Raw genomic sequence first — 13,466 nt, 5'->3', positions numbered from 1 at the left:
GAACTCATGAACCATAAGATCATGACCTGAACAGAAGTCAGACTCTTAACTGACTGAATCACTTAGGCACCCCCAAATCCTATTTTTTAAATGATTCAAATATTTTGAAATCTATAAACTTCAAGAAACCCAAAATGTGCCACTCTACTGATCTTGGACAAGTTTTTTTTTCTAATAATATAAAAATTATACTTTGGGCTTAACTTTCAGTTAAATGACATTGAGGTCCCTTCTCATTCTTAATATTCTGTGAAGCTGTGCACTATAAATCATGTATTTCTTTGCATATGAAATCAAATATTAATGGGTTTTGTCTTTTCCATAGAAGTATAGAACAAAAATAAGTGTTGGCATCTATTTAATGTAAGGGAGCTGACTGTAATTCTCCTTTACTATAGAAAAAGCTCTAATGAAGGCCAATTAGATTTCTTCAAGAAACCAGTTGATGGGCAATGAGGAGGATTGTTTTCTGTTGGTAATTTAGGAATAATGAGGCAGGATTAAAAAAAATTTATGTCAAAGTATATTTGGAATGTGGTGTTATGGTGCCATCTAGTGGACTAGTGTAACAGGTTCTCCTTGGGGAAAACAATGCTTCTTGAAAGCTGGAGTTCAGACCTTGAGTCCTGGAACTAAGGACCTTAGAAAGTATCTGTCCACCCCATTCATTTTACACATGGGGAAACTGAGATCCAGAGAGGTTAAGGACTTAGTCAAGATCACACAGGTAGTCACAGGCAAAACCAAGACTAGAACCCAGGTCTCCTGACTTCTATCTGTTTTACTACACTGCTGATCAAAAGAGTTCAAAGGAAAAGAAGAGGAAACTGGGGCCCGTGATGGGGTCTGCAGACACTGGTCAGTGTAAATCTTCAGTGGGGAAAAAAGCCAACAGAGTCTATAGATTAAGTTGTCTTTGAGAGGTATCATATATATGCTTGTATTTCTAATTTTTTAATGTATAATGTTTTGCTTCTGATGGTAAAAAAAAAAAAAAAGACTCGGTATATCCACTATAGAAGATTTAGAGACTAGAGAAGTATAAAGAAAAAACTTAGCTGTAATTTGAAAATTCTTTTGGCCACAGAATAGGTATAAGGTGATCTTATGTCCCATTTGGTAATGTATATATTGTAATAGTTTAATTTTTTCTTTATTTTTTCATTTTCCTAATTTTCTGCATTCAGCATGTGCTGCTTTTGCAGTTAAAAATTTGATGATACAGAATCCCACTGATCAGAGGCCATCATTAATATGTATTAACATGGATTTTTTTTTACTAATAGAAATTAAATTGCTGACCTTCAGTAGTATTGCAATGATTAGTTTCTTCATTTGACACAGAACATTAGTCAGACATCATTCCCCTCAGATCTTGAGTTTAAACTGCTCAGAACTGAGGGGCAGCCATTCGTGTAGTAACTTACTGTAGTGGCAGATGACAAATTTAGTGCCTGAACATCCTGAAAAGTATTATCTTCTGTTAATTTCATACCCGGCAAGCGTAGCCAATGAGAATATAGAGCAGAAGTTTCCCCTTATTGGGGGAGAAGCTCATATAAGCATGTGTCTGACTTCTAGGGGAGCGTTAACTGTCTCAATCTGTTTTTTCACTACAGCTTCACAAACAAGCAGATATGCAGGAAGAGAAAAACCGGATTGAAAGGGTCCTTGGGGCTACTCTTTCACCTGAATTGATTCAAAAAGTCCTCACGTTTGCACTTTCAGTAAGTTACAACGAAAACTGCTTTTTAGAGGGAATTGTAACCCACCAACCCCTGGCAGGTGTCTGATTCGGTATTCTCCTGATCTGTTTAACCCCTTCCTCTTAGTCTGGGGGGAAATGGAGTGGGCTTTTATTACTGACCTCTGTGTCTCCCTCTAATGGTGGGGATTAGAATCGTTGGAAGCAGGAATAAACTGGAAAGCCTAATCTTACCGGGTGCCTACTTTCTGTCTCTTCCTTTCTTTACCCTGTAAGAGCCCAAGCAGACATCTGTTGAGCAGCCTGTTTGTGCCTGTCTCAATGCCTCCTTCTCAATTTGGCTGATCTTCAGGAAGTTTCCTGGTGCCAGTTATTCCTAAAACAAGGAATGAGGGTGTCGGTGTGGGCACCTCAACAGCAGCTGCCCTTCTGGCACCGGAGGATGTTTGAATACAGTAGGCTCTTTGTTCTCTTTCTGTTCTTAGGAAGAGGTACGTCCACAGGACACTGTTTCAGTCATTGGCGGAGTGGCTGGAGGCAGCAAGCATGGAAGGAAGGCTGCCTGGAAGTTTATAAAAGACAACTGGGAAGAACTTTATAATCGATACCAAGGAGGATTCTTAATATCCAGACTAATAAAGGTGTGTGAAGATTTTTTTTTAATTTTTTTTAATGTTTTTATTTATTTTTGATACAGAGAGAGACAGAGCATGAGAGGGGGAGGGGCGGAGAGAGGAGACACAGAACCAAAAGCAGGCTCCAGGCTCTGAGCTAGCTGTTAGCACAGAGCCCGACGCGGGGATCGAACCCACGAATGTGAGATCTGACCTGAGCCGAAGTCGGAGGCTTAACCGACTGAGCCACCCAGGCGCCCCATCATAGATGTTATTTAGAAACCCTCATGACTCACTAAGCCTGTAGACTGTAGCCTTTGCTCCTTAAGAGTTTCTTCCGAAAGAAAAGAAAGATTCCTTAAATAATTATTAGCTTTATTAAAGGCTTCTCTATCACTCATCTTGCACCTTCTAGAATATTCTGAAGTTGGGAGAGAATAAAATGATTTCGTTTTTGGGTAAACAGAAGTTTGTTCCTAGCCTTTTTTAGTTGCATTTATTATTTAAACTATTGTTATTTTTCAGCTGTCAGTTGAGGGATTTGCAGTTGATAAAATGGCTGCAGAGGTTAAGGTAAGTAAAATACTGTTTACTTTTACTTTTCAATCTACTAGTAAAAACACTAATGAGCCAAATTGTAATCATGTGGTGTTGGGGTAATGCTGTATTTGTCCTTATTTTTGCTTGGAAAAAGAGAGCTTGGGTTGTGTCTTTAATGCTTGAAGAATTTATGGTTGGAATCATCCTTGAGGGCTTTGCAATATGGTTGAAAGAACGTGGAACGTGGACTCAGTCAATCTGAGTATAAATCTGTGCTCTGCCCTATGTTAGCTGTGAGACTTCAAGTAAGGTTTTTAACCCCTGTGAGCCTGTCTCCTCATCCTTAAAATCGGACGATGATACGATTGTTATTGAGAGTCAGTAATGTAGTGGGACCGGAACCGAGCAGTAGGTCCGTGATGATGGTTCTTTTTTCCTTTCTGAGAACAACTTTCAGAGATCGGTCCTGTGCACAAGGAGCCTATGCAGGGAACTTCCTCTTAGCCCTTACAAAGGGGAATCTTCTGTTTAGTGGTAAAGTTCCACATTTGAGGAACAGATATACACCGATTAGGGAAATCTCAATGTTAACCCTTCCACTGCTTTTAATTGTGAAGTATTTTTGAAGTGTTACTTTCACCTTTACTTCTTGAAGGCAGTTCGGTTACCAGGTGTGAATGTGGCGGCTCTGAGGGTTGTAGTGTTGTTTCACTCACCCTGTGAGCCGTTGTTTGGAATAAGATTTTAAGATTTCAGATCTTGAGAAAACAGTGAAAGACTTGATCTCTGCCTTCATTTAATTTACATTGTATGTTGCGCAGTTACTTTATGGTAAAGGAGAGAAGTACTCTGAAGGAGAAGTACATATACCAGGTTTGGAGGGGAAAGGCAGTGAGGGGCCAAGCTGAGGCCAGGAAGACAGGTAGAGGCCAGATCGTGGAGGGCCTTGGAGGCCATAGGAAAATTTTCCGAAGAGTGGAAGGCCCTTGAATTGCTTATCAACAGAGGAGTGAGCTGATGTGATTTGTACTATAAGAATTTCAGTTTGGCTGCAGCATAGAGAACAGGGACGCGGGGAAGAGAACATTTTGGGACGCTGACGCCAAGCAAGAATGAGAGCGGAGCTTGCAGGAGATGGAGGAATGAAATTCAGGGGCTCGAGTTTATTAATCTTTAATTCAACAAATATTTACGGAGTGCCTTCTCTGTGTTGTGAACGTACCTGGCAGAGGAAGAAGGAAAGCTGACGGTAATTCCCAGGTGTCCCGTATGTGACGAGGGGGGGGGGGGCAGTTCTGTATCGTACTCAGGCCCTGAGAACGCAGCTCCAAGAAGGAGCCTCCACGCACGGGCCATCGTCATCTGTGTGAGCGAGGATATTGATTTCCCAAAGTGCTGGACTTAATCTGATGAATTAGTCATTCTCTCTTTTACACCTGTGATGACTGGTTCAAGTAAAGACCCCTGTCCGTTTGCTGGTTGGTATCGAAGAGTTGCTTTGTTTACTGTTAATCTTGGTATATACTTCACTAGAAGGTAGTTTATTGAATCTTTAATCAACAAGCTCTGGGTAAATTATAATAAACTCAGAAATTGTATTGCATGAAAAATGTGAGTCTGTGGAGCAGTAGTTTAAGCTTTGTGGTTTTATCACCTTCATAAATTAATCTCTGTTTGAAGCAGCCGGAATGTGTTTGTGTCCTTACAGACTCTGCCTGCCAAGTATTATGCTAACAGTTTTTTATGGGTTTTCTCTTTAAACTTCTGGAGTAAATAATTTCTCAAAAATGAGAAAACAGACTTAGAATGATTAATTTACTCAAACTCACAGGCCAATACCTAAATTTGAGTCCCAACCTAATACCAAAGCCCTACATTAACCACTAGATAACAAACTGAAAAGAAAGGCAAGAGATTCTGCCTCTTTGTTAGTTTTGATTAGATCTGAAGCATATATTTGGAGAAGAATTCCTGTATCCAGGTCCAAGAGGCAGCTTTGTTTTAGCCTGAGAGCAGCAGCAGTAAATCTTCACGATGAAAGCTTTTACGTCCTTTACAGAACGGAGGGTAATTTTTCATGACCTGGGATTCTGCTAACTTCTTGCCATTGCTAGTAACGATCCCGCCTTCTGGGTTGTTTCATACCAGGCTTTCTTCGAGAGTCATCCAGCTCCTTCAGCTGAGCGCACCATCCAGCAGTGTTGTGAAAATATCCTGCTGAATGCTGCTTGGCTAAAGCGAGATGCCGAGAGCATTCACCAGCACCTCCTTCAGCGGAAGGCCTCGCCGCCCACGGCGTGAACGGAGCAGCGCCGCCGCCGCCGCCGCTGCGGGGAGGAGGTGGGGCGACCGAACAGCTGATTCATAGGCCCAGAATTTGGAGTCTTCTCTCAAACCAGTGGGGGTTGGACAATGAATGTAGTTAACTGGTTCCTGCTCACACTCCAGAATTAAATTCTATTGAAAAAGGAAAATCAGCAATTCAGCAAAAAAAAATAAATAAATAAAAATAAAAAATAAAAATGTAAATATGATAGTAATAAAATAGAGCATAACGAAACTGTGAAACTTCCTGAAGCCTTGTCAGTGGTTAAAAGTATTTAACACTCTCCTGTTAATGACAGATGTTCTGTTTTATGACCTACCAAAAGCAAACTAGAGGCTTCTGGGTGAAGACGATGTTTTGTGAAGCGGGTTCTGCCAGCAGCCCGCAAGCCAGGGTAGTGCCCGGTGCTCTGGGAACGGTTAACCGTGGAAGGCTGACAGCTGGCATAACATAGAGGCTGTGCATAATTCCAAGTGTTTTTGGGGTTGTTGGGTTTTTTGGGGTGTTTTTTTTGGGGGGGGCATGGGGACTGATCAGGAAGGTATCTTTTCCTGCATAACTCAATCTGAACCAAGGATTGTAGTTTTCTCCTTGCCTTCCCTTCTGTGTGGACCCCCCCCCCCCCGACCTTGGCCAAAAAAAAAAAAAAAAAAAATTAAAAAGCCAAACCTATCCTGGTCTGGGTTTTTTCCTCCTCCTAGTTCCACCCCCAGCCTCCACCCACCCTTCCTCCCTCCTCCCCCGGTGTCCTTCTTAGAGATCAAGAAATAATAAGGAAACATCTTTTATAGCCACATTAAATAAGAGAAACTGATATACGTTATTTTTTTCTTTCTTTTTTTAAGATAACTTTTAAGAACCCTGAAATGCATATAGGTGAGACATAGAAATGAAAGGGTTTTCTGCCAGGCCGTCCTGAAGGAGTCGTTCTGCTAACAACCGTCTTAGTTGTCTGACAGGCCAAGTGTTAAACCTCTGAACGACAGCATCAGCCTGGCTTCTGGTTCCTTCCGGACCTGTGAGAAGTCCGCGCTGATGCTGCAGGCCGCGCGGCCGTGGTGACCGGTTCGAACGACAGGCCGTCAGCCCGCGCGGTGCCCTTCGCTGTGACAGCGTGCCCTACTAACAAGCCTCACCTTCCTAACCCAGCGAGTTCTAACTCTGACCCCATTCCTCTCCTCTGGCCCTGCCTCTTTGCTTTTCTTCCTTTTCCCCTTTCTTTTTATTTTTCTTTTTAAAAATATTTTTTGTGTTATTAACAGGAATTCATATTTGGTGTGGCTTAACTGTATTTCAGAAGGTCATCAGATTGTGAGACTGCTTCCTTGAAACATTTTTGTGCTATTGTTTTAAAAAAATAATAATTAAAAAACAGTTGGCGTTAATAAAAATGTCAATGTGAAATTGATGTCTTGATTTCTTTTATTTTTAATAAGAAACTATAAACTTTTCCTGTCATTCGCTAGGATTATAAGAAGTTTTACTACCATAGGGTTTTTTGAGTCTAAGAAAATCCAGGTTCTGAATCCCTTAATGAATAATACCTAAACAGAAAAATCCTAAGCTTCCTTCTAAATCTGTTCTGGATGCTCAAATCTCTTAGAGATCCTTAGAGTCCACTTGCAGGAGTTAACCTGACACTTGCCACTTCCCATTTATTGAGGCTCTTTTGTCCAGGTGCCACATGCAGGGCGGCTGTGGGGCCACCTGGGCATGTGCTTACGGCACCAGCAAAGCAGGGACACCAAAAAGACTGAGAAGAAATCTGCTTTAGTATTCTCATTTTTCAATTAGAAATTCTAGAAAAAAGTAATTTCAATTCCAGCATCCATGCAAGTTTTGTGTGTAAGTTACTTGGTTTAAATTATGCTGGGCATGGGTTGGGGCGGGGGTCATCCCACGTCCCCTGCAGGGCTGCCCTCCACCCTGTCTGTGCCCCGGAGGGCTTGGCCCACACGGACTGCGCTGACTTTGCCCCCTGAGTCCAGTTAGCAATACCTTCGAGATCAAAAGGCCCGAGGAAAGGAGGGTCAGGGTGTTTATTCTCCAGGCTTCCTCATCCCCGGCTCGCAGGGGTGTCTGTGCCCTCTACCAGAGGCCACCACTCCTATTCAGAAGCCCTCTCTAAGCTTCTAGCTCCTTCACTTGGCCCCCTCCAAATCTAGGGACAGAAAGGACTATCCCCTTACTAGCTCTGGATTACTCCGTTGTTCCTTGTCGGTTCCCCTGAACTTGGCTCGTCTTTGTAAATAGTCCCTTTATTAGACCTTTGTCAGGTTACCTAGTTCAAGTGTGTTCTCTGTTCTCTACTAATATTCTGACTGATTCTGGCACCGGCGTCCTGATGACATGGGTCTGGACTTTTTGGTGTTAGATTTACTGCGTGTCTTCCAAGTAGCTCCCTGTTGGGTAATGTACTCATTTTACAGGTGAGAAAGCAGGCTCAGAAAAACTAGGTGAAGAGTCACAAAACAAACAACGTAGGGGGGCCCTGGGTGGCTCAGTTGGTTAGGCACCCAGCTCTTGGTTTTGGCTCAGGTCGTGATCTCACGGTTCAGGATTTTGAGCCCCACATTGGACTCTGTGGTAACAGTGCAGAGCCTGCTTGGGATTCTCTCTCCCTCTCTCAAAATAAATAAACTAAAAAAAACAACCTTAGACCCAGTGGTCAGACCAAGCTCACCAGCCTCTAAAACCTTATTCTTCTCATTGTCATGTATTCACACTTAGAAGATCATACAGTCAGACTGGATCCAGGAAACGGCTTTAAAGATTTTTAATGGTTTTCCTTGGTTAAAGATTTTAATGGAAATCAGAAGGTTGGAAAGAAAGATGAATGCGGGGCACCTCGCTGGCTCAGTAGTGCATGCCTCTCTTGAGTTCAAGCCCTGCATAGAGCTTACTTAAAATTTTTTTTCAGAAAAAAAAAAGTGTCGATACTTCCTATAAAGAATTTGATATCTCTTATTAACAGGAAGCAGTAAAGCATTTTGGAATACCACATGGTGGTGCATGAATTCTTAAACTTACAGTTTCTGAGGATGGGTTTCAGGGAGCAAGGAACCCCTTGAAAGCATTTGTAAAGAACAGATCTCTGTAGTGTGCAATTTTGGAGGGTTGAGTGGAGTTCTACAGCTTAAAAAAAATTTCAATTCCGTTACCCAAACAGGCCCTCGAATGTGATTAGAAAGACTTGGAGCCACATTTATAGGGTTAGAGATTATTTTTCTTAGCAGGGCAGAAAATAAGCAAGCTTTTGGTAATCTACTTATGGCATTGACTCTACACTTAGCGATAACCTCATTTTTTACTGAGTAATAAATTACTTGATGAGAAAATCTCTTCTTACTACATACTGATTTTAGGCTCTTGGTTTTTGGGGGGTGTGTGTGTGTGTGTGTGTGTGTGTGTGTGTGTGTAGCGTTTATTCGTTTTTGAGAGAGAGACAGAATGGGAGAGGGGCAGAGAGACACGGAGACAGAATCTGAAGCAGGCTCCAGGCTCTGAGCTGTCAGCACAGAGCCTGACACTGGGCTTGAACCCACAAACTGTGAGATCATGACCTGAGCCAAAGTCAGACACCCAACCACCCGAGCCACCCAGGCGCTCCTGGTGTGTGTGGGTTAAGTTTTTATAAGACGATCTTCTCTTTTGAGATAATGCAAAAACCGACCCAAGGTAGACTGTGCCTTCTTGTACCACCCCTGGCGGACACAGACTGGTTAAGGTGCTTGGTTTCCAACACAAGCAAAAGAGACAGGAGACCCTGATGTTAATACAATGCTGGGCCAAACAACTGCTTTCCCTAGGAAACCAAATCAGAGGATTGGTTGGTCTACCAGGACATTTGATGGCAAATGTGACAGACGGCAGGGTCAGAGGAAGGAAAGTCTATTGGATTGTTCGTGCCACTTGTTTAAAAAAAAAAGTCTGCTTGGTCCTGCTGGTCCACTGCTGGTATCTGGCAGCCGTAGGTTTCAGCACTGAACTTCTGGTTCCAGCGCTGGGGTAGAATTAACGAGAGAGGAGAAACACAGTAGTAATCTGTGCTTTCTTGGGGAAGTGGCCAGCAGCTGGCAGTGGACACACTGTACACCGGTTAAGATGACAACACAAAAAAACTATAACTAAATCTTGCCATAGTTTGGCTGACCATGCCAGCATGGTCCCCTGAGCCATCTGCCTCCCCAACTACCTCCAGCCAACCTTAACCATTCTCATTGGACAAACTGTGCAGGTGTATCACATTACACTGCAATTTCAGCCCACTCTCTTACGGGGCTGATCAGCCACTTTGTATCATATATGTTAATCTTACAGATAGTTTTTTTTTTTAAGTGTTTATTTTTGAGAGAGTGAGAGCAGGGAAGGGCCAGAGAGAGAGAGGGAGCCCAGAATCCAAAGCAGGCTTCAGACACAGAGCCAGATAGTGGGGCTTGAACCCATGAACCCTGAGATCATGACCTGAGCTGAAGTTGGACGCTTAACCAACTGGGCCACCCAGGCGTCCCACAGATATTCCCTTCTTAATGCTTAGTCTACTGTTTAGTCTACTGTTTAGACTTCTAAGGCAGTTAAAGTGGAGAAAACTATATACTGAATGGCTAATGGTTTAATAGAAGTCTCAAGAAAACAATACAAGATAATGAAGGGGACATGGAGAACCAATTTATAAGAAAAAGTACAAAATATTAAAAATGTTTGACATGAATGAAGATGGATGAGATGATTGTTGCTTTCTTAACAGCTCAGTTCTGTCTCGGTAGGAGCAGAGCACTTGAAAGTTGGAAATGTAAGGGTGTGGTAGGACGAAGTTAATGGTGTGGCCTTTACAGGTGAAGAAGTACCTTCTCTCACTTTGTTCTGTTTATTTCTGCCCCCTTCACCACCACTCTCAGAAGCCTCTGGCAACCATCAATCTGTCCTCTACCTATGAGCTTGGTTTTTTGTTTTTGTTTTCTTAAGATTTCACATCTGAGAGACATCACTTGTTATTTGCTTTTCTCAATCTGACTTATTTCACTGAGCATAATGCCCTTGAGGTCCACCCACGTTGTCGCAAATGACAAGACTTCATTCTATTTACGGCTGATAATATTCTAGTGTGCGTGCGTGCGTGTGTGTGTGTACATGCTACAATTTCTTTATTCATCCATCCGTTGGCTACTGTAAATAATGCTGCAGTGAACACAGGAGTGCATATATCTCTTGAGTTAGTATTTTCATTTTCTTCAGATAAACACCCCAAGAGGAATTGCCAGATCATATGGTATTTCTATTTCAATTTTTTTAAATTTTTTTAATGTTTTATTTATTTTTGATACAGAGAGAGACAGTGAATTAGAGGGGGAGGGGCAGAGAGAGAAGGAGACACAGAACAGGAAGCAGGCTCCAGGCCCTGAGCTAGCTGTCAGCACAGAACCTGATGCGGGGCTCGAACCCACAAATGTGAGATCTGACCTGAGCTGAAGTCGGAGGCTTAACCAACCACCTGGGTGCCTCTATTTCAAATTTTTTGAAGAACCTCCATACTGTTTTCCATTGCATCGCACCAATTTACATTCTCACAAACACTCGAGGGTTCGCTTTTCTCCGTATCCTCACCAACACTTGTTATTTGACTTTTTGATCCTGGCCGTTCTGACAGGTGTAAAGTGATAGCTCCTTGTAGTTCTGATATGCATTTCCCTGATGATTAATGATGCTGAGCATCATTTCATATGCCTGTTTTCCATCTGTACGTCTTTGGGAAAAGGTCTATGCAGATCTTGTGCCCATTTTAAATTGGATTATTTATGGGGCGTTTTTTGCTAGGGAGTTGTAGGAGTTCTTTATAGATTTTGGGTACTAGCCCCTTAACAGATATATGACTTGCAAACATTTTCTCCCATTCAGTAGAGTTTACCTTTTTGTTTTGTTCGTGGTTTCCTTTGGTGTGAGGGACATTTTTAATGTTATGTGTTCCCACTTATTTTTGTTTTTCCTTTTGCTTTTGGTGTCAGGTTAAAAACAAACACAACACAACACAACACTGCCAGGACTTCTGTCAAGGAGCTTACCAACTATATTTTCTTCTAGGAGTTTTATGGTTTCAGGTGTTACACTCAAGTCTTTAATCCATTAGAGTTCATTTAATTTTGCGGCGGTGGAAAATGGTGGTCCGGTCTCATTCTTTTGCATGTAGCTCTCCAGTCTTCCCAACACCATTTATTGAACAGACTTTCCTTTCCCTGTTGTATGTTCTATGATCCTTTGTCATAAATTAATTGGCCATATGTAAATGGGTTTATTTCTGGGCTGTCTGTTCTGTGGCACTGATCTGTGTGTCCATTTTTATGCCAATACCATATTGTTTTAATTATCATAGCTCTGTAATATAGTTTGAAACTAGGGAGGGTGACGCCTCCAGCTTTGTTCTTCTTTCTTGAGATTGCTGTGGCCATTTTTAGGGTTTCTTACTTTCCTCATCTACCAGTAAGAGTCCACAGATGATCTCTAATTGGAGAGATAATAAAACAGTACATACTTATAAGATCTTTGCCTACCAAATCTGGTCTGCTCTCCCTGTCCCACAGACACTCTTCTTCCCAGCACGTGGAAAGTTCTAGAGCTATGTGTCCAAATACAGTAGCCTCTAACCATATGCAGCTATTTAAGATTAAATTAAAATAAATTAAAAATTAAGTTCCACATTTCAAGTGTTCATTAGCCACATATGGCTAGTGGCCACTGTACTGGGCAGCACAGGGGTATAAATCCTATTTCATCATTGAAGAAAGTTCTGTTGGGCCACCTGCTCTACATGGAGTATGTGCCAATGTATTTCTTGTTTAAGGTAGAATATAGTTACCTAATATATGTTCTTCTTTATCAACGTCTTGTAACACTGCTACTCATCTAAGAACATTGTATCACTAACCCCTATCCACTTTAAATTTTATTCATTTACAGATGTGATACATCCTCATTTTCTAAAACTTGAAAAAAAAAAGTGGCCATCTCTTCTTCTAAACCTGCCTCTCAGAAACCATAATTACAAATGAATTTGGGATGTATTCTTCCAGCTATGCTTTTACACTGTAGTATATGCACTTTTATAACGTTTATTTTTGAGAGAGAGAGGGAGAGAGAGAGAGAATCCCAAGCAGGCTCAGTGCTGTCAACACAGAGCTTGCCACGGGGCTCGAACCCACGAACCATGAGATCGTGATCTGAGCTGAAATCCAGACTCGGACGCCTAGCCAACGGAGCCACCCAGGTGCCCCCTCTAATGTGTGCACTTAGTTATTTTTAGTAATGAAGACAGGCTGTGCCCTTTTTATTGTTCCCCTCTGTAACCGGTGCCCAGCTTTTTCTGTCTTTGCCTTAGGAAGCTAAGTGTGCTGGGCCAGCCCTGTGACCCCTGATGTCATGCTCTAAGTCATGAGGCTAATCACCAGAAATCACTCCAGAACAAATGAACAGTTGGCAAACGCATACCTGCAGAAGTGTTTCTGCCTTGTTTAGAGTCACTGGTCCAGGAGCGTTTTCCTGCCTTGGCTGCCTGATGGCAAATGCCTGTGTTGCGGAGCGCACACATTTGAGGAATGTGGCTTTGAGCTCCGGGCTCAATTAGTTTAAGTGGTTCGTGTAATCAATTCACTCAGTGTTCTTTCCTCACTGGAGACGGGAACCGGCACTATATTTGGAACTAACATTTGCAACCCAATACACTGCAGCCTGGGCGTTCAGCTACAGATTTTGGTTGTTATCACTGTTATCTGGATTTAGGAAGTTAGATGGTGATGAATTTCACTTTGATGAGGAGAGAGAGAGCTGGCTTAGGGGGAGGAAAAGAAGAAAAGAGTGCCCTTCTAGACTGCATCCTGCAGGGACTTGAGCTCGCTGCTAAAATGAGGCCATGAGTCCCTCCCGCCGGGCCCTGCTCACCTGCGGGAGCCTCCGCGGGAGCCCGAGCCGCCCCACTTTCCGCTTTCCCCATTCACTTGACTGCACCCCACTGCTCCCAACGAATAAATAAGCCATCCGTCTGCAGACGACCCAAGTGTGCGGCACACCCAGGGGAGACCTGAGACCGGAAGAGTGTGGGCACTTCTGAATATCCTTATCATCTGTGATCCCCGCCTGGCCACCCCGCACGGCGTGGTGGACAGAGGTTCTCACTGGTGTGTGAGCATCACAGAAACCACACGAGACGTGAGAACAGCACCCGCCTTTTCTAGTAATCATCAGATAACACAGGGACACCGTGTTCTAACCTCACAACCTGCTGTGTGATGTG

General features: G+C 42.7%; 1 protein-coding gene across 1 annotated transcript in view; it reads left to right on the top strand.

Annotated features, from left to right (window-relative positions):
• Nucleotides 1-6,589, top strand: part of NPEPPS (aminopeptidase puromycin sensitive) — an 82,367-nt gene extending 75,778 nt beyond the window's left edge. The window contains exons 21-24 of the mRNA XM_029927019.1: nucleotides 1,620-1,727; nucleotides 2,191-2,346; nucleotides 2,845-2,892; nucleotides 5,008-6,589. Coding sequence (XP_029782879.1) covers nucleotides 1,620-1,727; nucleotides 2,191-2,346; nucleotides 2,845-2,892; nucleotides 5,008-5,160 — 465 coding nt within the window. The 3' untranslated portion in view covers nucleotides 5,161-6,589. The remainder of the gene's footprint in view (nucleotides 1-1,619; nucleotides 1,728-2,190; nucleotides 2,347-2,844; nucleotides 2,893-5,007) is intronic.
• The last annotated feature ends 6,877 nt before the right edge of the window (nucleotides 6,590-13,466 follow it).

This window comes from Suricata suricatta, chromosome 17 (genome assembly GCF_006229205.1).
Source record: "Suricata suricatta isolate VVHF042 chromosome 17, meerkat_22Aug2017_6uvM2_HiC, whole genome shotgun sequence".
NCBI lineage: Eukaryota > Metazoa > Chordata > Mammalia > Carnivora > Herpestidae > Suricata > Suricata suricatta.
Note: the sequence above shows the minus strand (reverse complement) of the source record. Positions and strands in the feature narration are given on the sequence as shown.